This window comes from Solea solea, chromosome 21 (assembly GCF_958295425.1).
Source record: "Solea solea chromosome 21, fSolSol10.1, whole genome shotgun sequence".
Lineage (NCBI taxonomy): Eukaryota > Metazoa > Chordata > Actinopteri > Pleuronectiformes > Soleidae > Solea > Solea solea.
Window position 1 is genome coordinate 19,491,412 of NC_081154.1, and position 23,505 is coordinate 19,514,916.

The following is a 23,505-nucleotide window of genomic DNA, read 5'->3' on the forward strand; positions in this document are numbered from 1 at the left end:
CTAATGCACTGACATCATAACCCAGATCTTGAAAAGTGTATATTTTTAGCTTTGACACATGATTGAAAGTAAAGAAGTCGCTTACGAGATGCCGGGAAACAAATGTTCCTTCCCGTAAATGAACGCTGACACCTCTGAGGACAAGGACCGGCTTTTCAAACGTGAGACAAACTCAAGACGGGGTCAAACGTTCTGGCCTTGTGACGGCGGAAACTCTGACGGGGTCAACACTCGTTTCCTGCCGCTCAAATGTGATGAATGTTACCGGAGTTGCCTCATGAAGTTAATCAAAATTGTTAATCCATTAATCGCTGATTAGGGTTGTAAAGGGGTGGGAAATTCCTGGCAAATTTTCCCTAATGTCCAGAAACCTTCCATGGGAATTTAAGTCTTGGAATATTCCAAATAGGAAACTTTATAGGAATGAATAAGAATGAAGTTTTGGATCCTTTAAAGAAACTGTTTCGTATACAAATTTAAATCTAAAATTCCTTCCTTATAGAGCCAAGATGAAACTATATTTACATTCCCAGCCTTCACATTTAAAGATTTCCACTTTATTCCCATTGATTCCCATAGAAGGTGCCCAATTTTTAAAGTTTTCCACATTTCTGCGACCCTAACGCTGGCCCTGTGTAATTCATCAGCAAAATTAGCGGGGACTGTGAGGACATTATATTTTGTTTCGCTCCTGCTCGTCGTCTCATGAGACTCATTTAGAGGCTAATTTCTGCTGCAAACTTTGGAGCTTAATATGAGGACAACCCCATCTGTCAAAAAGTAAATCCCTGTCCTGCCGAGCTTAGGGTCCCCGTTCACCACTGTCCTGTTATCCCTGACTCCCCTCCCCCTGCCCTGCCCCTCCCCCACCGTGCAACAGCAAAGGTCAAGGTGAGGCTGCATGTGCCAGGTCAAATACTGTAGCTCTAAACCTGTCACCATCTGCCAAACACACAAGGGCGGAGCTGAAAACTTCATAGTAACACGTGTGACTGATTCTAACTGTATCGTTTCCTTCCGTCTGACACTGAACTGAAATACCAATGAACGTGGTCGGGATTGGGCTCACGATCGCATGTTTTCAGGATTTTTAAGTCTTTTTAATTTTGATCTACAGTTGGACATTGTTAGCTTTGATTCTATAAATAAAAATTGTTGTAACATTTACAAAAACATGTCAGTAACCAAAAAGTTATGCAATGTAACGTTAACAAAACCTGACCTACATTACCAAATTATTTATAAAATGTAACGTTAAAAAATCATCACCAAAAAATTTAATAAAATGTTCATTTATTACCAAAATATTGGAAAATTGTAACATTTACAAGAACATGACGTATATTAGCCAATTTATTTTTATAAAATTGTAACGTTAGCAAAACATGACCTACATTACCAAAAACATGACCTATATTACCCAATTTTTTTATTAAATGCAATGTTAAATGTTAATTTGTAAATTACCAACAGTTCTGAAGTGTAACGTTAACAAACTGTCGTACAGTACCAAAAAAAATTCAACAAAATATTACTGTAAAAGAAGGAACATTACTGAAGGTATCCAAAACGGTTGCAAAGTATTGTAATGTAACAAAAATTCCAGTCATTTGCGGGCAGAGCTTTAAACCAGATGGCTAAAGCCAGGGGGGCGGAGCTACTGTGGTAGCTGCAGTTGCAGGGTTTTGATTATGCTGTAATTTTATGATATTCACAATATTATTGCAATAATTGTAAAAATATATCTTTTAAACTCATTTAAAGGGAAAAATAAGAATAAGCTCCCTCTTGAGGCCATTTATATACAATCACTAGGTCTGTATGTTGGCAGCATAGATGGTGTTTTTAAAACAATATTAATTCCTGTTACGTCTGCGACGTGAGCCTCTGTGCTGATGCTTTTGTTGCCCAGCAGGGGGCGTTTGTGTGACGCAGGAAGACTTTAACAAAACCCGGCGAGGATCACAGGTTTGGGCGGAGGTGGAGTTTGTTTGAAAGGCTCCAGTGTTTTTGTTTCAGGTCCAAGCTTTTGTTGTTTTCTGCTTCACACGAGACGAGAAAAACCAAAGTAACACAAACAAACAGTGACAAACATTCAGAAACGCTGATATTTAGATATTTAGAGGATGATGGGAGATTATGCAGAAGGAGCTGCGCTGCTGTTTCACTGTAACAACAACAATGTGGCACCACAGGAAGACACCTCACTTCCTGTTTCCTGTTCACGACCTGAAATTAATAATCATACAGTAAATAGATGTGATATGAAAACGGTGTGAGAGCGGAAACTTACTCCTGACTTTCCCACCGTGGCCTCCACACATAAACAAAGCAGCTGCAGCTTTTTAACAAAATAAAATAAATATCTTTGTGTTTTGTGATGAAAGAAGAATTTACTGAAATAATAATACTATACAACATTTGCATTTTTTTGTTATATATAACTTTTAGTGATATATGATTGATTAATGTTATTCTATTTTAATTCAAATAAAAATAGTTTTTATCTGGAGTTCAAAACAAAACCAATTTTATTAAAAAAAAAAATGATGTCATGATTTAACATTTCTGCATTTTATGTGTGCTGTGTTGATAATAATAAAAATAGTGTATGTTTGATCCATAAAAAACACACACATTTTGTTTGATTTTTGAATAATTTTTTTTGGTATTTTCTGTTTTTCTGATTTTCTTTTTTTTTCCAGAATTAATTTTTTGTACTATTTTATGAATTAATAAGATACTAATAATAAGTAAAATACAATGAGGCCTTCATAACACTGTTGAATCTTTTTTGGGTAATGTACGTCATGTTTTGTTAACGTTACATTTTATAACTTTTTTGGGTTATTGAGGTTATGTTTTGTTTTTATAAAAACAATTTGGGCAACTTTATGTCATTTTATAAACTCTTTTGGTTTTTGACATTACGTTTTTTAATGTCACATTTTATAAAAAAAGTGGGTACTTTACGTCATGTTTTTGTAAATGTTATAACAGAGACAGATTTTGGATAGATGAGGTTGAATTTTTTTCTTCCGTCGCTTTAAGTAATTTAAATATTTTGAAGTAAATGGACGTTACAAAGACTCTAAATGATGCTTGACAAAATTTGCTCTGACAAGATTTCCTTAAATAAATGAATTGGTTCACAGGGACAAAGACAGTAGAATAATGTACTGACATTTTTGAGCTAAAATTGTAGTTCACGCTGAAAGTGAGTTGATGTTCATGTGTCATCGTCTGTTTTCATTTCCTAAATTTTTAACCAAAGATATAAAAAGTCCTTAAAAAAGGAAACTTCTGTTTCTCAAAATGAGTTTCAACACTTTTTTCTCCTCGGAATTTTGCAACTTACTGCATCACACTTCTGTGTGAAGCAACAACTTCTCTGTGTTTAAACTGTGTGGATTTTGTTGGAACAGTGAATCCGATCTTTTGTTTTTAAAAATGCAGCTCTTTGAAGTTACCACAACTGTTCATTTATTGCAAAAAGACTTATGTTTATTATTGAAATAATATAAATCGGCAAAAGTAAAGTAATATTAATATAATATATTTAGTAATATAATTTTACACTTCAATTTTACACAATCAATTACACGAGCGACACGGCATCGTTCTGATTGTCCACTGACATTTTTATTGAAAAACAATATTAAATCATGTACAATAATAATAATAATAATAATAATATTAATACAAAACTCTGTACATTCCATGTTTTTGCAGTACATTTGGAAGACGGATGCAAAAGAACTGCAGGAGGGGAAGAGGGAGCTTTTATTTACACGTGTGTCGCTGGAAAAATAAAAAAACAAATGCAGGATATCAATTTGAAATTGTGCACTTTCATACCTTCAAATTCACCACTTACAGTACGTCATTATCTCCAATCTTACATTCTCCAGTACAAAGAACTCTAAAAAGTCAAGTAACGTTGATTGTCGTCTGCAGATTGTCATCTGCATATACACACAGCCAAAAAACTGACATTTGATATTTTTGCAAGAAAATTTGTCTGTTTTCATCATAAAAAAATAAATCTTCGGTCAAAACACTTTGATTCATGACAGAAAAATGGATTTTTAAAAAAAAATGTTTTTATCTCTACTCGACTCCAGATTAAGGCTTTTGATGGAATTGGCTCAAGAGGAAAAAATTATCCAAAATAATTTTCTTTGAATATATAAAAACTGTACACGCGTTAAAAACTCTCTACACAAACATTCTAACTTCTCTGTACCAAATCTAATCAGGTGTTTTTTAATAAACACAGAACTAAGATAATAATAATAATAATAATAATAATAATCATAATAATTATAATAATACTCTTTGGCATTTTTACTCAACTGCAAAAAAAAGAAGAAAAGAAAGTAGAAGCAACATCTTAGCAGCACTTTTAAGAACATTCAGATTCTCTGTTTTTATTAAATTAACGGTTTCTCTCAGTTTTGTTAATGCGAGCCTGCAACGGCGTCCGTCAGTCTGTCACTCGACTGGGGACGTGTCCGTCAGTCTGACCAGCAACGAACCAAACACAGATTCAGCGAGGACGTTTTCAAACGCCAAGTCTGGAAAATGTTCCAAAACTCAGGTCCAAACATTCTCTAAAAGGACAGCGCAACAAAGATTGTCTGGATCGTCCAGGTGAGTGGGTGGAGCATGTAGGCGGCGGGGACGCTCTAATTATCCAGAGCTAGAGGCCTCGTCCACACGTAGGCGGAAAGAAATGTCGGCAAACGCCACAAAATAATTTTGTGAGCATCTCGCGACTCCGCGAGCAAACAAACGCACAGGCGCACAGTGTTGCGTTAGGTTTTCTGTCGAAAATCTTTTCCAAAAATGAGCGGAGCTTTCACAGTTTTTGTGAGTTATTAAAAGGACAAAACGCAAAGAACAACAAACTTGTTTGTTTTTTAATATCGGCCTTCATGTGGACGGAGTCTAAGAAGTTCTGGAAAATGACCGTCACGTACAATTATCTGAAACGTGTCTGGACGTCAGTGCAGGTCTGAAAGCTGCTAAAGTTTTTGGTGCAGTTCTTGTCTGACGTGAGACCAGCTCACAAAGACAAATCCTCCATTTGTACCTTTCTTTGCTCCAGATTCTACGTTTCGTGTACAATGATTTAGTATAAAACCAAAAGTGTTATTGGATTAAAAAAAACAACTTGAACTATTTTCTAGCAGCACTTGCAAACATTTTCTATAAAAACAAACACTTTGTGTTCTTGCTGGGCAGGAAAACGGACACTTTTTTAAAGTCATTTCTGCGACTTCTCCCCCGCGGTCATCTCACAGTCACCGGACACTGAACTCATTAGTGGAGAATTCGTCCTGCAAAATTGCACGTGCTTCATCGTGCGGTGTCATGTTTGTCAAACTGTACGTCGACAATGTTCCGACTTTATCTCGCGTACAAAGTCTTTAAACTTTGCCGCCTCCCACAGCAGTACCATTGGGCGTGTCCTCTGCTCGAGGCCCAGCTCGGCTCTTTGTGCCTTTTCGGACCAGAGAATTTTCTCAGGTGAAGGTCTGAGGTCACAGTCATATTTCGGACTCTCGCCTCAAAGGCCTCGGCACTAAGGCCTGGCTGTGCTCGCTCTCTGAGATGTTGTCCGTCTGGGTGCCGTCGGGTCCAACACTGCCCCCGTTCCCCTCGTCCGTGTCCTCCTTGTTCTCCAGCGCCATCTCGTTCTCATAGCAGAAGGAGTTGGAGTTGGAGAGGATATATTTGTTTTCGGCGAGGTCTCTGGCGCTGCACAGCGGGGTGCTCGGCACCTCGTACGTCTTATGGAAGCGGGAGTAGTCCACCTTGTAGTAGTTCTTCTCCTCGAAGAGCACAGGCTCGAACCTGTGGCCCCACAGGATCTCACTGGCGACGTAGGAGCTGCGGCACTGCGTGGTCATGGCCGTCGCCTCAACCATGCCCTCCAGGATGACCACGATCTCAAACTCGGTGTTGTCCAGGTCCTGTTTGCTCATGTCATAGAAGGGGCTGTCCTCGTCGATCTCGTGGACAATAGTGATCGGCGTGACCAGGAAGATGCGATCGATGCCACTGTCGAACCCGACGTCTATGTCCATCTGGTCGAGGGGGATGTACTCCCCCTCCGCTGTTGTGCGGGACTTCAGAAGCTGCGCCCGCACGTGAGCCTCGACCAGGTGGCTTTTCCTGAGATTGCCCACACGCCACATCAGACAGAGTTTGTTGTCCCTCATGGCCACCGTAGCGTTGTGGCTGAAAACCAAAGTCTCATTCCTCTTCTTGGGTTTCGCCATCTTGGCCATGACAGCGCCAATGATGAATGCGTCGATGATGCAGCCCACGATGCTCTGGAAAACCACCATGAACACTGCGACGGGACACTCGTCTGTGACGTATCTGTAGCCGTAACCGATGGTGGTCTGGGTCTCAATGGAGAACAGGAAGGCGGCGGCGAAGCTGCTCACGTTGGAGACGCACTTGGGTCCGTCGCTCTCCAGGTCGCCGTGGAAGATGGCCACCAGCCAGAAGATGCAGCCGAAGAAGAGCCACGACAGCAGGAAGGCCAGGCAGAAGATGAGGAACATCCACCTCCAGCGGATGTCCACGCACGTCGTGAAGATGTCAGCCAGGTAGCGTTGACCTTTCTCGCTGACGTTAAAGAACTGCACGTTGCAGTGCCCGTCCTTCTTGACGAATCTGCTCCGTGGCTGGTGCCTGGTGTGCACCTTGCTCTTGCCGTAGCCGTTGGGCACCGCCATGGTGGCGAGCTTCATGCCGTCCTCCTCTGATGACACAATGCTGAAGCGGCTAGCTCGCACGCTTCCCATCACCTCAGTCTGCGAGGGCTGTGCAGCTTCAGCTCCGGAGAACAGTCCCAGCTTCTGGAAAAAGCGTTGGAGGAACAGTTTTGAAACTCTTCTCGGGGACAAACCGGGAGACGGAATGGTGACGGATTGACGAGGCTCGCAGAGGGACGCCTCTTCAGCCTCAGTGGATCAAAGACGCAGTCACTCCTGTCTCGTCGTCCGACTGGACATCATCAAGATCGTCTGCTGCGAGGGAAAAAAGAAAAACCTGGTTAGAAAAACTCAGTCAAGTGCAAAATCTAAATCCTAAACTCATCGCACAGTGGGAAAAACGATAAATTCATGAAACACGCAGAAATTAAAACATTTATGGATTCATGGAGAAAACTAACTCTCCTGAGGCGGTTAATGAATAAAAGTTAAGATATCTGGAGTTAAAGAAAAGGTTCAAATGCATAGATTAACAGAGATTAACAATTTATTAACTGGTAAACGTGGTTCATCGTCATCGACCATAATATTTGACATATTTCTGCAACTTATTTAACATTATTTACTTTTTGTTCAGTAAACTCTGTGTGTGTGTGTTCTTGTATGTGTTCTCTCTTTAGGACCTTGTCAGAACCACTAAATCCTCATGGAGACCAAAACCTGGTCCTAATGAGGCAAAACCTACATTTTTTCTGAGGAGCTGGTTACCAGTTTAGTTTGTGTTATGTTAGTGTGGTTATGTTAGGGTTAGTCATTAGCTGGTTATGGTTAAGGTAAGTGATAATACGTGTGTGTGTGTGTTTGTTGTGCAGAAGCTGAACATCTTGTTGACGCTCTCTCGTCCGTCGGGATTCTCTCGTCCCCGCTGTGATTACCACATTTCCTCGGAGGATTCTCCATCACTTCATTAGATTTTTGTTGCCGCGGCAACAAGTGGCTAAATCCACCTGCTGACACTCTTCCCTCCTCATCCTCTTCTTCTCTTCTACTTTTATTATGATGATGAGAGTATGTGTTTGTTTGAATGTGAGTTTTCTGACTTTTACAAAGTCTTTTCATAAAATAACATAGTGTAAACACATGAATAAAGTGACATTTAATACTAAAATAGTTCATTTTTAACCTTCAGAGTTTATTATACACGTCTAGTGTCGTATTAATATTTAAAGAGTTAAATTTCACACTAATCCATCGTGAAAGTGATTTATAAACATGTTTACCAACATTTCTGCTTCAACTTTCATCCTCTTTACAAAGATAAATGCACTTTGAGTTAGAACAGTGGTTCCCAAACACTGGGTCCAGGACCCACAAATGGTTGGCAGGACATTTTTTTGACAGCCCCTGAATAAATGTGCAGAATTTATATTTGTAAAAATGGGTGTGAATGTGTTTGAAATAACAAGTTTTAAGGATTTAGGTCACAAATGATGGTGTCATCTGGGTCACGATAGTCAGCATGTTTTTTTTAAAAGTGCGACACAAACCTTCATCATTTATATATTACATTTCAAAATAATTATTATAAGTCTAATTATCTAAATATCTACGTCCTAATGATTGATTTATACAAACAAAGAAATCCATGTGTGTTATTTAAAGTTGTATAAAGTATTGATCTGCAGCAATTAATCAATATTTTTTAATTTAGTTTTTTTAACAACAGTATCATCACGAGGTAATAACAACTATCTAATGATTATGTATATATATGTGTGTATATATATATATATATATATATATACACATATATAAATATAATCACATGATAAATAAGAAAATATTAACTTTGATGCAAGGTTGTGCACATATTAGGTTGTTAAATTAGCATAGATTATAGAATAAAAACACTTTACAACAATTACAACGTTTTAATATTAAACTAATTACTGCACTAAAAACTAAAATCTTCATTTCCAGGTTTGATGGACATTTTCGGACACTTTATAAACGAAACAACTAAACCATTAATTAAGAAAACGTGAATCCACGATGAAATAATCGTTATTTTAATAACTTTAACAAAATAATTATTTTTGTTCCTAAGATGAAAAAAAAGTTTGTTTATAAATAATGTTTTTTTTCTAATAAGTGAAAACAGTGAGGAGAAAAAAAACGTTCGCGCGACAAATGTTAACAGGTGCTGACGCAATCACACACACACACACACACAGATGATGAAGATGATGATGATGATGATGAAGATGTCTGTACCTGTTGTTGCTCAGTGAAGGAAACATGAAGACGATGAAGATTTAAATATAATCCAGAGGCTGCGCGTGACTCTCACTCTTCCTCTTCTTCCTCGCGCTGCTCGTTCCGTGTCTAACCGAACAGGATGGCGCGTGGCTCAGCTTCTTGTGCTCCTCACTCAGTTCCCCTTCAGCGTTTTTAAACGGCACGCACCGGCACGGCCCCGCCCCCCGGCCCCCGCGCTGGGCCAATGGAGCGCGCGCGCGCACTGACAATCTGTGTGTGTGTGTGTGTGTTCGTGTGTTTCTTGTATGTGTGTCTTTGTGAGGACCAAAAATACAGAAACCATAGAAAGTCTGGTTTAAAGTTTTTATGAGGGTTTAAACCTGGTTTTAGGGTTAAAGTTAGTATTAGGTTTAGGTCAGGTTTAGACTTAGTTTTAAGTTTAAATTTAAAGTTAGTATCAGGTTTATGTTGGGGGCCTAGACCTGGTTTTAGGGTTAAAGTTTGAATCCGGTTTTAGGGTTTAGACCTGGTTTTAGGGTTAAAGTGAGTATCAGGTTATGATCCTAATGAGGCAGAACATTATTATTATTCTTGAGGAACTGGTTAAAGTTTAGGACTAAGATTTAATCAATTATGGTTAGTTCAGTTTAGGTTTGGGTTAAGTTTAGGTGAAGGCAGTGGTTCTCAAAGACTGGGTGGGGACCCACAGATGTGTCGCAGGAATTATTTTTGTGTCCTTAAACTTATGAGCAGGTTTATGTTTATACGTGACATGAATTCATCATCTCATGGAGTTTACTATATTAAAATTAGATGTTACGTATATGCAGATTTTTATTCTGATGTAAATTTATACGATCACAGTTTTTATTGTGATTTGCATCTTTTAAAAGATCAGTCAACACTGGGTTAATGTTCAGATGTGTGTGTGTGTGTGAGAGAGAGAGGGAGTGTCCTCACTAAGAAATCTGCACAAGAATGTGTGTGTGTGTTTAAATGGTGTGTGAACAGGTTTATGAGGAAGCAGTGAAGGTCAATTTCACTTTAATTGGCCGATGACATTTTGCTCAAATTAGACACGAGAAAGGGAAGCAAAACAAAAGTGAAACATAAATAAAAATAAATCAGATAAAATCATTATTTTTTTCCCTGCATCAGGATCACAGTAGTTTTTAACCAACCAGAGACACACACACACGCACACCTGCTCCCTCCAGTGGAGACACGAGGAACAACACATGTTAATCAGCAGCTGATAAAAATCCACATCAGTTTTTAAGTCTACGATATCTTTAAGAACATGTTCACGTCTTTATCTCACTGTTAGACTAAAGTTTGTAAACACTCACTCTCCCACACCAAAGCCCAGAAAATCAGTGATTTTAGCTGGCGGGGACAAAAAATGTATTCATTTGTCTTTGGTCCAGATAATACTTTAATATTATTTTACTATGTTTTTTTACAGCAAAGCAAACACAATTTATATTTTTATATAATATGTATTTGGCAGTGCAGCTGATTTTAACACTCAAATAAAGTTTCCACTGCAGTGGCAGTAAAAAATAACTAATTCAATTTCATGTTTTTTAAGGTAAAAGTCACATTTTCTGCTCCCACCTGCTCATTTTCTCTGATAGCAGTTGTTTTTTTATTTGTTTTTGTTTTAAATATGGGTATGGAAAATGTGTTCTGTTGGAAAGAATGAGTCACTGACGTGCCTGTGTGTGATGATATGACTCTTTCTCCACTCGCCTATCAAGCTGCTTCAGATGTTTACACTCTGCGTCCTCGCCACTCGCTCATTTTACAAAAAAACTTTAACGCGACAACTGTGTGCGATTTTCTACCAAACTGCTGTCGTCTCTCTCTCCCTCTCTGCTGTGTGTTGTATTTTTAGTAGTGGTTATTTATAGCAGCACATATATTTAGCCCAGACCACCTGTGTGTGTGTGTGTGTGTTTGCTTTTCATGCCCAATTTCCAGCAGTAAAGAGAGCGACGCAGCCGCTCACTTCTATGTGTGAACCACAAGGTGGAGAACTGGACACTAGAAGTAACAGATGATGACACACGCACACGCACACACACACACACACACACACAACTATTGCAGAAACAGCAGCTCAAAGTTGAGTAGAGGAAAATTGTAGCACATGAAATCAAACAAATACTGAGTGAAAACATGACTGCCAACAGAGAAAAAAAAGACTTAACAAAGAAAGTCTACGTCAGTTTAAGTCTACGATGTCTTAAGAACATGTTCACATCTTTATCTTACTATCTTATCGTTTGACAGACTTTTCCAAAAGGAAACTAAAGTTTGTAAACCACTCACTCTCCCACACCAAACCCCATAGAGAAAATCAGTGATTTTAACATCACAGCACACAGGAGTTGTTGATCCACTGCTGCCTCCATCACTAAGTTCAGATGTCTTATTTTGTCACTTTGGCATTAAAAAAGATTAACCTCAGTGACACAAAGTGACCACACGAGGCAGCAGAGGACCAGCAGCTCCTGTGTCCCCGCGGGCTGAAATCACTGGTTTTCTCTATGAGGTTTGGTGTGGGAGAGTGAGTGAAGATATGAGAGGAAGTGAAAAGACAGAACCAGACATTGAAATATATTTTTTATTAATCTCATAATCAATAAAGATTTAATATTGTATAAAAAAAATCAGTGTCGTGATGCTTGAACAACATGAATTTAAAGAATTTATGTTTATAAAATAATGATAAAATATCACAGATGAACCTCAACTGTAAAATAAATGTAAATCCACCACCAAAACATTTTCATACTAACTCTCTTTAGTCTGTATCACGTCACTTAGTCTGAGTCATAAAGTAGAATAAAAACACGGCTCATTAACATATACGTAACATTTACCTTCTCCACACTTTGATCTTTATAAAAAACGCTTTCCAACACCATCTCGGAAAACAATTTTCAGTTTTGTTTTAATTGAACAAACTGAAATTAATTTTAAAATCAAACCTCAACACAAAGTGGTTGTTCTGGAGCTTTTTCGTCAGATCACGTGATTGTCTTCAGCTGTCGTAGAAACGGAAATGTTGAAAGTTCCGTTTTTCTGAGCATTTTTACTGTAAAAAAATATTACTGACAACTACAGTGTCTCTGATGTAATGAATAATAATATGATGTGAAAAATATTTACGTTAAATCATGTCTGCAGTGTTTTAAAAGGGATAGTTAAGGGTTTCTTGAGGTGTGGTTGTCAAGATGTTAAAATTGCAGATATTCTCTATCTCTATCAATTTTAGAAGTCAGTTCAAGTCTACGATATCTTACAAATGTGTTCACGTCTTTATCTCTCTGTGACTTTTCCAACAGGAAACTGAAGTTTGTAAACCACTCACTCTCCCACACCAAACCTCATAGAGAAAATAATTGCACAATTATCTTTAAGAAGACGTGAACGTGTTCTTAAAGATATCGTAGACTTAAACTGATGTAGGTTTTCAGTCAGAGCGAGCATCCATATTTTTATACTTCATGCAACCACACTTCAAAAAAACCTTTACGATCACTTCAATACTTATATTTTCTATCTAATAATAATAATAATAATATAATAATGCTTATTTTGTAGAATGGTTCTAATCGTCATCTTAAATATCCTGGCTGCTTTCATACGTCCATGGTCGTGAGGTCGTTTGGTAACGCCAGAGTGTCCCGATGTCTCGCCTCTTCTTCAGACGTCGGAACACTTGGTTGCGGGCCACTGTCGGTCACAAGCTCCACCGTTACCATTGGAGGTTTCAGATGAGGGTCTTGATGGTTTTGTGGTCGGATCCTTGGTGACAGCCTCGGGGAGGATCTGGGCGAGTGTCGTGGCGAATGTCGTGGGGAATGGCGAGGGGAGTACCGAGGAGACGGTCGCAGCTGCTTCTTGACTTCGTAATCCTCGGGGCTGACCTGGGGCACCAGCACCTTGGCGGTGTGATTGAACAGGTTGTAATCGACTCGGTAGCTCCTCCTGCTGACGCGGATCATCTCTTGGAAGACCTGACCCCAGAGAATTTCTGCGGGGGTGTACGAGGTGCGGGTCTGGTGCAGCATACCCGTGGAATCGTCCGTGTAGGTGAATGACACTACCAGTTCGAAGTCGGCTTTTTCCAGGTCTACACGACTCATCTGGTACAGCGGGCTGCCGGGTTCCATCCTGTGGAAGATGGTGGTCGGCATCACCAAGGTAATGTCCTTCTGCTGGATGACCAGGTCTTCATAGGTCACGTCCACTCTCCCCGTGGCGTGGACCGTGGAGCGGACTATCTGAGCGAAGGCCGTCCCCTCCACCAGGTGGTTCCTCCGGAAGTCACCAACTCTCCAGGACAGACACAGGAAATCGTCATGGAGGTTGATAACGGCGCAGTTGCTAAATCCAATTGTCTGCGCTCTCTTCCGGGCCGAGGCCATTTTGGCGACGGCAATGCCGATGACGAAGGTGTCGATGAAGCAGCTGATGACGTCCTGTATGGTGACCACGATGATGGCAATCAGGCAGTTCTCCGACATTCCCCTGAAGCCGTAGCCGATGGTGGTCTGGGTCTCCAGCGAGAAGAGGAACGCCGCCGTGAAGCTGCGCACTTCGTACATGCAGGGCATGACTGTCTCGTCCCTGATGTCGCCGTTGGCGAGCGCAATGACCCAATAGAGGATGCCGAAGAAGAGCCAGGAGAGGATGTAGGAGAGCGCGAAGATGAGGAACATCACCCTCCACCGGATCTCCACCAAGGTGGTGAAGATGTCGGTCACGAAAAGCAGCCATTCCTCAGGAACATGGCGGAACACGACGTTACAGTTTCCTTCTTTACGGATGTAGCGATACTTCTTACCCTGAGGTCCGTGTCCTGTCTTTGCACTGGCATCGTCGCTGCGACTCACAGACGTGTACATTTTCTCCATCTTCCAGCGTCTGTGAAGATGACAGAAACAGAAAATCACTGTAAATAGTAACACTTTATTTGTCTCGTTTGACGACTGAGTTCACGCTTAACCCTTCTGTGACCGTCCTGCCATCATGTTATCTTCTCATTACCGTAACTCCTAGACCGTTTGTGATATCAAGAAGATTCAAAAACTGTAAAACTAACACCCCGCACGACCCTCACATGGAGGGTAAAGCAGTAGAAGATGGATGGATACCGGAAATCATTGTCATTACGGTACAACCTCAGGACTTCCGTGGAACGAGCATCCAATCACAGGTGAGTGTTTTGTTAAAGGGGACATATTATACCCTTTTTCTCCAAGTTAAAATAGTTCCCTGGTGTCCTAATGAACATGTCAGTGACATGCTTTGGTCAAAATACCATAAGGATGAAGCACCATAGCAGTTCAATAACCCTGCTAAACCCGCCCCTTTCAGAACGCTCGGTTTTGTGCATGGTCCCTTTACATGCAAATGAGACACAGGCAAACACACACCCACATCTTCCAGGGGGTTTCTGATTTGTCCTTTTTACTGCGCTCACTCAGCTCCTGTTCCCTCCGCTCCATTCCTCTCCCCCTCCCTCCACTAGTTCTCTGACAATATCAACATGGCAGCGAGAGTGTCGTCACAGCGAACACTGAACGAACACTGAACAACTGTAAATCAGTTAAAAACACTTTAACACTCCCTAAGTCTTTTTAACTGATTTACAGTTCGGCACTGTTAGGCTTGATCCTTGTGTCGGACGTCTCTTCCTGTGACGACACTCTCTGTGAAAATCAGTTAAAAAGACTTAGGGACAGCACCACTGATCGCCACCACTGATCGCCAGCGGCGAGCTGCATAAACTACCGCTGTATGTGACTGTATCAGACTGAGTCTGTGCTCCGGTCATGGAGGACGTACTGAACAAGTATGTTTAATTAGGACATGTCAGAATGGTCAGTTATGACCTCTATGTGACCTTTTCTTAACAATGTGTGTGTTTGTACGTCGGTGAAATACGGTCGCTGAATAAATACGGCGACCGCTGGCCGCAGTCTGATGTGAAGTGGTGCGAACACACAAACACACGTTTGCTGACTTTATCCGGAACATTAGCTTCATATATAAAATCCTCAGAGGCTGGAAGTTTGTGTAAAACACTGTGCTCCACTGTGCAGCCACCAACAGCACACTTGTCCCTCCGCGTTGACATAATACCGCTCTTCCTCCCTCGCCTGCACTCTCGCAGGGACAAGGTGGAGCTAAGGTGGAGCTAAGGTGGAGCTAAGGTGGAGCTCTCCAAGTAAACTTACTGGTGGGTGGTAACATTCGCGGTGAAATGCGCATGCTGCCGTCATAAGCGCAGGGAATTCAACATCGCATGTTTTATCTTCTATACTTACACTAAGGGGGACCACGAAAAAAAGACTGAGTATTATTTTTCCACACTTTGGCGACTGGTAGGGCCTCCAGTGTCCCAAATATAAATATTAAAATGATTAAAAAGTTGATTCTGCATAATATCTCCCCTTTAAGTGGCTTAAATCAGTCTTATGTCTCTCAGGGATGCCTCTCCTGTCATTTCTATCTCTTTAAAAGTCAATTTTCTACATTTTCTAAGTGTGTAAATGCAGATTCCAGCTGAGAATCCGCTCGTGTGTTGCAGGACACTGGAGTTTTATTCTGCCTCAGTGACCTTAAACGCCCTGTAAACACCACAATGTTTCCGTCCAAAGGTTTGCTGCTGTCCAAATCAATGGTCCGGGACCTTTTTTTTCCCTTCTTCTGGGTGGAGGTCAAAGAGCTGTCAGAGGGCCAGGAGAGGAAGCAGCAGCAGCAGCAACAGCATCAGCAGAACTGGACTGGACTGATCTGAACTCTTTAAAGTCAGCAGTGGGAAAACCGTGTGTGGAAACTGGAAGCGTGTCACGGTGCGATCGCGGGCAGAGGAAGGATCGATCACAGCCAAACCGGTGACTGCATCCTCTACGCCCAAAACACACAGGGTTTGAACCACCGCTATCTGATTGAGTCAACCACGCTCCAGTCACAAACTCCACTGCACCTCTGTGTCCACACACCAAAGGTCCTGTCAGGTTCCCATAATCCTTCGCTGCATACCCAGATTAGGGATTTTATAAACTCTAGAGGGTTGACAGCGTGCCAAGCTCACGAGATGCATTCAAGGAACTCCACCGACTAAATGCTTGCCGCTGCCACCTTGTGGTCATAAATGCACCAGAAAATAGGTCTTCATTGGAGGAGAAGTTGTAGAATTATTTTAAATGATAAAATATTAACGCCTTGACACACCAAACCTCATAGAGAAAATCAATGATTTTAACATCAAACACACAGGAATTGTCGATCCACTGCTGCCTCCTTCACTAAATTCAAATGTCTTATTTTAGAATTGTTGGCATTTTAAATATTTCATTTAAACTTAATTCAGTGACACAAACTGACCACAAGAGGCAGCAGTGGACCAGCAGCTCCTGTGTCCCCGCAAGCTAAAATCACTGATTTCTCAATGGGGTTTGGTGTGAGAGAGTGAGTAGTTTTCTGTAATAATTAAAGTTTTCTCAATTGTTTTTTTAAACTTTACTTGTGCTGAGCCACCAGGTCCATGTGTTTTCTCTGAAACAAGCTTCACTGTGTACAAAACAAAACAAGACATGAAACACAACCACAACACCCACGCTGACCTTTAACAGTGTGTCACAGTGCAGTGAAGGAAGGAAGGAAGGAAAGACGGACGGACGGAAGGAAGGTGATGTGGCCTTGTTTCCTCCGCAGCTCGAGGCACTTACACAACCATTACACGCTCACTTACTGCAAATTACGTTGTGCCGCCCATCTGTGGTTCAGTGGAACAGAACCGTGCACATGGACGACTAAACGCAGCGAGGCGTTCTGTCACCTCTGATGACCTTCACCAACCTGACACACTGTTTCCATCCTCACACACACACACACACACACACACACACACACACACACACACTCTTCATGTGTGTCTCAGCTGCAGGTTAATGTTTAATCTGAGCTCTGAACAAACCTGGATCTCTTCTTTCTTTCTTTCTTTCTTTCTTTCTTTCTTTCTTTATTCTTTCTTCCTTCCTTGATTTTCGGGTCGTGACGGTGAATTTAAACGAGTCTGTAAATGTTTGACGTCTTGATTTTTGTCACACGTGACCTTTGAACTCTGCAGGACCTGAATTTGTTTTTCGTGAGTGAGCGACAGACAAATTCTCGAGGAGTTACTCGTGTTATTGCGTTAACGTTAACAATCCATTGGACTACAACAGCAACAGATTTTTTTGTTAATGCTAATCCATAAAAGTTTAACATCTGTTAAAAATGTATACTGCAACACAAAAACATCGCCATGTTTCACTAACAATCTCTCCCCCCACCTTTAGACACCACAATACGATATTCACACAATATTTAAGTCACGATACGATATTGCGATATTTACAGTCACAAGTCACATCACAATATTATCGCAATATTACAATATTACACTCACTCAATCTTTCCCCACACCTCGTCACCACAATACGGCATTTTCACGATATGCAAGTCACAATGTGACATTATGATATTTAAAGTAAGTCACAATACGATATTATCACAATATTGCGATATTTCACTATCGATCTTTCTCCCCACCCTGAGACACCACGCTACGATATTATCAAGATATTTACACTAAGTCACGATATGATATTATTGCGATATTGTGATGTTTCACTGAATCAATCTTCCCCCAAATACCTCGTCTCCACAATGCGATATTCTCACAATATTTAAGTTACGAAACGATATCACAATATTTACAGTAAGTCACAATACGATCTTATCCCGATATTGGAACGTGAAAAGTCATGAAACTTTTCTCGGCTTTTCTTTTTAAAGAAGCGTTGGACGACTTTGGTCGCTAAGTTAAGTTATCACAAATATTATGAAGCGCGATTACTTTAGTCAGGTTTTATTGTGGGAGGAAATTAAATTTAACCAACCCTCTGGTCAAAGCTCCGACCCAAAACACAGAAAATCCTAGTTTTTGGTCCTGTAAGTATTTTTTTTGTAAGAACCAAAGTTTCCATTCATTGATTTATTTTCAACAATCAAAAAAAAAATCCTGTTCTTTCCGACCAAAATTTTACGTAAAGTCAATATTTTTGAATTATTTCATAATATCGTGAAATGCAGTTCTTTTTTTCGCGAGCACAGCAGCGTGGAAAACACGGTAGTTATTAAGTTAAATGATATCATTTTATGAAGTTGTACTTTGATGCAAACATTTAAACACTGATGGTGTTATTTTCAGAAGAACACAAACAAACGGTTGATTAAAGCAGAATAATAACAGTGTTTAGTGTTTTTGTCAGCGGTGAAACTCGAGCTGCGCCTGAACTCTTGTCTCTGACATCGTCGTCTTTAACTCTTTGTGTTCATCGCGTGGGTCAGATTACGTGATCGTTCTGTCGTCCACCGACCTTCAAACCTTCATTCAAACACAAACAAACACTCACACTTTCCATAAAGGATTCACACACACACACACAAGTGCACTTCAAAAATAATAATAAAAAAATCCTTTAAGAACATTTAAATTTTAGTGGAAACTGGAATAAACCCTTAAATTTGACAGTAAAATCTAAATATCTGGTTTTTTTTTTGGATAAAATGTCCTACACACACACACACACACACACACACAGGTGAGTTCTTACCTGTTAATAAAGAAAATGTGGGTAAATGTTTTTCAGGAGAATCTTTAGAGGTGAATCTACGAGGAGTCGCTGCTCAGCGTTCTCCTGCTTCACTGAGACGCTGACGGTGAACGAGTGAGTGAGTGAGTGACACCTCCCATCATACACACACACACACACAGGTGAGTGTTGTGTGTATGCAGACTCTTAATGTCTTTGTTTTCACCGATGCATCACTCAGCTGTTTCATATGTAAATGTATGTAAATAACAGCGACAAACTTTTATACTTAAATATTTGTTTTATTAAAAAAATGTTTTGTTCTTAATCCTCTCGGCAACTCATGATTTAATGCAGAGGTTTCAACTCAATTTTACAGTACAATTACCCTGTATTTTACTGTGTATTCAGTCTATTTTTTACACAATATTTCTAACTCACATTATTTCTAACTCACATCATTTATAACACATATTATTTATTAGACCTTTCCTCCACAGCCTGACATCAGTGTGTTGTGTCTTTATTCGTCCTGTGTGTGATGTTCTCAGCCCTCAGCTCCTGTGAGACCTCCCCTCACGTTTAATAACAGTGTTTTTGTTCATTGTCTGCGGCAGAAAGAGCTGAACTCGGGTTTCAGACGTGAGAGAACACAGGCTCAGCTGTGTTTGTCCTGAGCGGATCTGGGCCGATGGAAACGTCAGCCGGGTCAGCGCGACTTCTCCCGTCCGTCCTGCGTGTGTTTTATTGTGTGACTGACGCTGTGTCAGGGTGTGATGATGTAGCCGTCATTTGAGCTGTCCAATGGGTCAGAGGACAAAAGACAGGAAGACGTCCACCGAGGGACACGACGCCGACTTTCTCCTCTTCACATGTTTTATATATATGTGACAATATGGAGTAAAAACACGAGGATTACGGGTGAAAGCACTTTCTCTTTTTGTTCAGGCGCCTAAAAATATGACTCCATGACGCACAGAGGTCATTGTTAACATCATTTATAACACTGTAATGATATAAAAAGAAGAAGAAACTTTAGTTTCCTGATGGAAAAGTCTGTCTATTTAGTCACTCTCCCACACCAAACCCCAGAGAGAAAATCAGTGATTTTAACATCACACACACAGGAGTTGTTGATCCTCTGCTGCCTCCATCACCAAGTTCAAATGTCTTATTTTGTCAATTCGGCATTTAAAATCCTTTGTTCAGATTTACATCAGTGACACAAAGTGACCACACGAGGCAGCAGAGGACCAGCAGCTCTTGTGTCCATGCCAGCTAAAATCACTGATTTTCTCTATGGGGTTTGGTGTGGGAGAGTGAGTGCAGTGAGTGCAGTGAGACAGTGAGACAGTGACATAAAGACGTGTTCTTAAGGTATTGTAAACTAATTATACATCCTACAAGCACATCAGACCACAAATGACATAATGACCACGTTGTGTTAACTTTAGATTGATTTAAAACGTCATCTCTCCTGAAGTGTTCCTTTAATAGCAGCAGGTCTGCAGTGATGTGCTGCGACAGCGCTCGCTGCTCTCTGGCCTCGTGTGCAGAACAACAACAAAGCGATGCAAAGTTATTCGACACCTCGGTTGAAACTGAGAGTTTGAGATGTGATTGGGTGCTTTTGTTTTTGTAGCTGCAGCTCGGTGGAACGTTCTCGTCTGTGTGTCCGTGAAAGAACGCCAAGTTTTATCTTTACGAACCCAATCTTCATTTCTGAGCGTCCACGCCGTGTCCAGCGCGCGCAGTTCACCGGGTTAACGTTCAGAAAATAATGAAAAAAAACACAAAATCACTCTGCTTCCAGGAAAAAGAAATAATTTGTTCCCAATAAAAATGATCCACAAAAATACTTCTCTCTGATCAAACGTCTCCGTGTTTGAGGCCAAAGCACAGAATTAAAGAGTCCAGGAGGATTTTCAGGGTGTGAAGTGCTGACACTTTTCACACACACACACACAATCTCACAGGTTGCATCATGGGAAGAGAAGAGGTGAACTGAGGTAGTGACCATCACCTCCGCCGGCGTCGTCTTCTCTCTCTCTCTGTTTTGTAAGTGAATCCTTATTTTCCCAGCGAGGAATCGTCGTCTTGACAAATATATTTAGAAGGTGCTCGAGTTTTTCTTGTGCTGTCGTCGCGTTGGTTCAACACTCAGGAATTCTTGGTTCTCGCTTCAAAGTTCAGCTTTTTCTTCTACGTCTCCATGTCAGTGACAGGTGGAGCTGGAGGGTTTACGTACAATCTTTTATGGCGAGATCTCAGGAACTATCTAACTCTTCCTGGAAGAACATGCTGTAGAAATACAAGTCATGTAAATATTAAAGAAAACCTGGACACTAGTTTAACGGGAAAACGCTGCGAAGATCACTTTATGCCAAAAGGTCTACGTCAAGAATCTTTGGGTTGTAAAGATACTCCGAATCCTCGGTTCTCGTCAGAACTCAAGTTCCTTTGCTGTCTCCAAGTCAGTGACGGTTTAGGTTTGTACGTACGATCTTTACAGTGAGGTCTCAGGATCACCTCAAAGATCTAAATGATCTAATTCAAGAAAACCTGGACACAGAAGTTCGACGGGAAAACACTGTGAGGATCACTTGAGGCAAAACGCTGCGTCATTGCGTTTGTTCGTGTCTCAAGAATCTGACATTTGGGCTGTAATGATTCTCAGAATCCTCGGTTCTCGTCAGAACTCAAGTTTTCGGTCGGTTCTTCTTCAGTTCTCCACTTAGCAGCGCCCGAGGAGTAATGGAGGCCGTGTACCTTGCGTAGAGGAACCCCAGACCTGACCTGATTTGACCTGGAAACCCTCCGGTTACAAGACAAGTTCCCTTTCCACTTGGCCATGGTCTCATGATCACCACAAACATAAAACGGTTCAGTTGTTGTTGCCTTCACGGAAAAACAGGCTGTCGAAATCCACGTAACCCTGTGGCTGGGGTCAATTCACAGTGTTTTAATTAACAATTGGGTTCCTTGCTGTTGGCGGTACCAGCCAGTAACCCTCTGTTTACAAGCCCAATTCCCTACTTTTGTTATATCAGAGAAAAATGAATAGCGCCACCTACTGCTTGGGCCTTTAATATCAGTTTGAAGACTGTGCGACACTAATTATCGTGAGTTAATCCCAGAACATTCAGCCTTATCCTCAAATTAAACAGACTCGTTAAAAAAGAGATAAAAAATCTCCATGAAACTTTCTGGGCTTTTAATCACAAATTAAACGCTTTGTAAACTCGTGTTTTTTTTTTACGGCGCCAAGCTCCGAGTGCGTCTATAAAATTAAGTCGCCCTTAAACAACAACAACAAAAAACCATTTTCCCTCTGGTGCTGTTTACTGGCCGCGCCGTGCGCCGCGTAAACAGCCCGTTAATAAAAGCAGGGCCTGTTTCCTCTCAGCTTCGTCTCCACTGTCAGAGACACGACTGCAGCTGGAAGCAGCAGCTACTGCAGCACACTGTTTTGTCTGCACCGTCTGCGGAGGGCCCTTTTTTTCCCCCCGCCGCGGACGGTATCGATTCCCTCACGCACCATTATGTCATTTCTTCTTAAGTTCAAGAAACACAATCAGTGATTTAACATCCAGGAGTTAATCTGCCAAACTTCATGCCTCGGTCTGCGCCGCACAAAACCATCCCACCTCTCACAATCACATGGAAATATTTATTTGAGTTTTATTTTTATCTCATTCCAGCTGCACTAAAAATACCGCCGACGTCTAGCGTCGTCCTGCGGTCTTCAGCGTCGACTCCAAAGTTTCCAGTTCGATTGACAGTTCTGCACGGGGCTAATGTTCACATCTTAGCATGAGGTTGAAATCCAATGATTTGACCAGAGTTTTGCTTATTTAGCCTCTAATTCAACCACAATCCCCATCAACAAAGTCCTGCCTAAAAATAGTCTCAGGCTCAGCCAAAGCAATCTTAATAAGACCTGAAGCTCATTCACAGGAAAAGCATTGAACCACAAATGTTGTGTCAAAGAAGATTCGGATATACATCACGTGTGTGTGTGTGTGTGTGTGTGTGAATGTCTTACTTTTGTTGAACTCTCAGGAACTCTGGGAAAACTGGCGCGGAGACCAAGCGTCCAGATCCTTTTCTTTTAAAAACACTCACGCCAGAAATTAAATCGTACCAAAGAAAGCATTGTTCCTGGCCTGGGAGTGTTGTCTCTGAAAACACACGCAGAGTCTGGACTTTCATTGTACATTAAACTCCAGCTCGGAAATGACTGACCTGCTGATGGCCTGTGGGGACAAAGTCTCAGCTGTGATAATTAGCACGCGCACAGACGTCATGGAAACTGACAAAAGACATCACAGTCCTGAACCTGAGACTGAGATAATTAAGATTTTTAGGAACTAGAAATGTGTCATGTGTTGTCTGGTGTCAGACCTGCTCTGAAGTCTGGACATATTTTTTGAAATTGTCCCGAGGGGACAAAGCAACTTTTTTTTTTCGCTGTTAACCCTGGACAAATCTGCGCTAATGATCCGAATTATCCCAAGCAAGAAGATGTCGGGAAAAGAGTGTCGCTACAAGTCTGGACGCAGTGAATAGGACGCATTCCTACCAAAGAAGAAGAAGAGAACAATGCTGCGGCTCACAGGTGAAAGGCCCGTTGGGCAGGGGAGTCGGGGGTGTCAACCGGTTCAACCGAGGCTCGTCAGGTCGAGGCTCCGATGACTATCTTTGGCGCTGTCTATGTGCACCCAACGTGCTCCTTGCACATGGTTCCAAAATGAAGAAGTTCATAGCTGCTTTCAGAGCTGTGCTGAAGTTTGGACATTGTCCTCCACATGAGGGTCGCAGGACAAGCCCAGCTGACACCGGGGTCACACCCT

At 41.2% G+C, this 23,505-nt stretch overlaps 2 protein-coding genes across 4 annotated transcripts; both read right to left on the bottom strand.

Moving 5' to 3' along the window:
• Positions 1–3,620: 3,620 nt before the first annotated feature.
• Positions 3,621–9,149, bottom strand: kcnj2a (potassium inwardly rectifying channel subfamily J member 2a). Of its 2 annotated transcripts, none has more exons than XM_058621006.1 (2): positions 9,006–9,149; positions 3,621–7,043 (listed from the first exon to the last, which is right to left on the bottom strand). In XM_058621006.1, exon 2 carries the CDS (start codon positions 6,819–6,821, stop codon positions 5,553–5,555), a length of 1,269 nt encoding a protein of 422 aa, XP_058476989.1. In that variant the 5' UTR covers positions 6,822–7,043; positions 9,006–9,149; the 3' UTR covers positions 3,621–5,552. The 2 variants fall into 2 exon arrangements, with proteins under 2 accessions (XP_058476989.1, XP_058476988.1); XM_058621005.1 differs by having other exon boundaries at positions 3,621–7,046.
• Positions 9,150–11,755: 2,606 nt separating this feature from the next.
• On the bottom strand, positions 11,756–22,870 carry kcnj16a (potassium inwardly rectifying channel subfamily J member 16a). Of its 2 annotated transcripts, none has more exons than XM_058621000.1 (2): positions 22,698–22,870; positions 11,756–13,928 (listed from the first exon to the last, which is right to left on the bottom strand). In XM_058621000.1, the coding sequence occupies exons 1-2, from the start codon at positions 22,862–22,864 to the stop codon at positions 12,641–12,643; spliced, it is 1,455 nt and encodes a 484-aa protein (XP_058476983.1). In that variant the 5' UTR covers positions 22,865–22,870; the 3' UTR covers positions 11,756–12,640. The 2 variants fall into 2 exon arrangements, with proteins under 2 accessions (XP_058476983.1, XP_058476984.1); XM_058621001.1 differs by lacking the exon at positions 22,698–22,870 and adding an exon at positions 18,674–18,814.
• Positions 22,871–23,505: the final 635 nt, after the last annotated feature.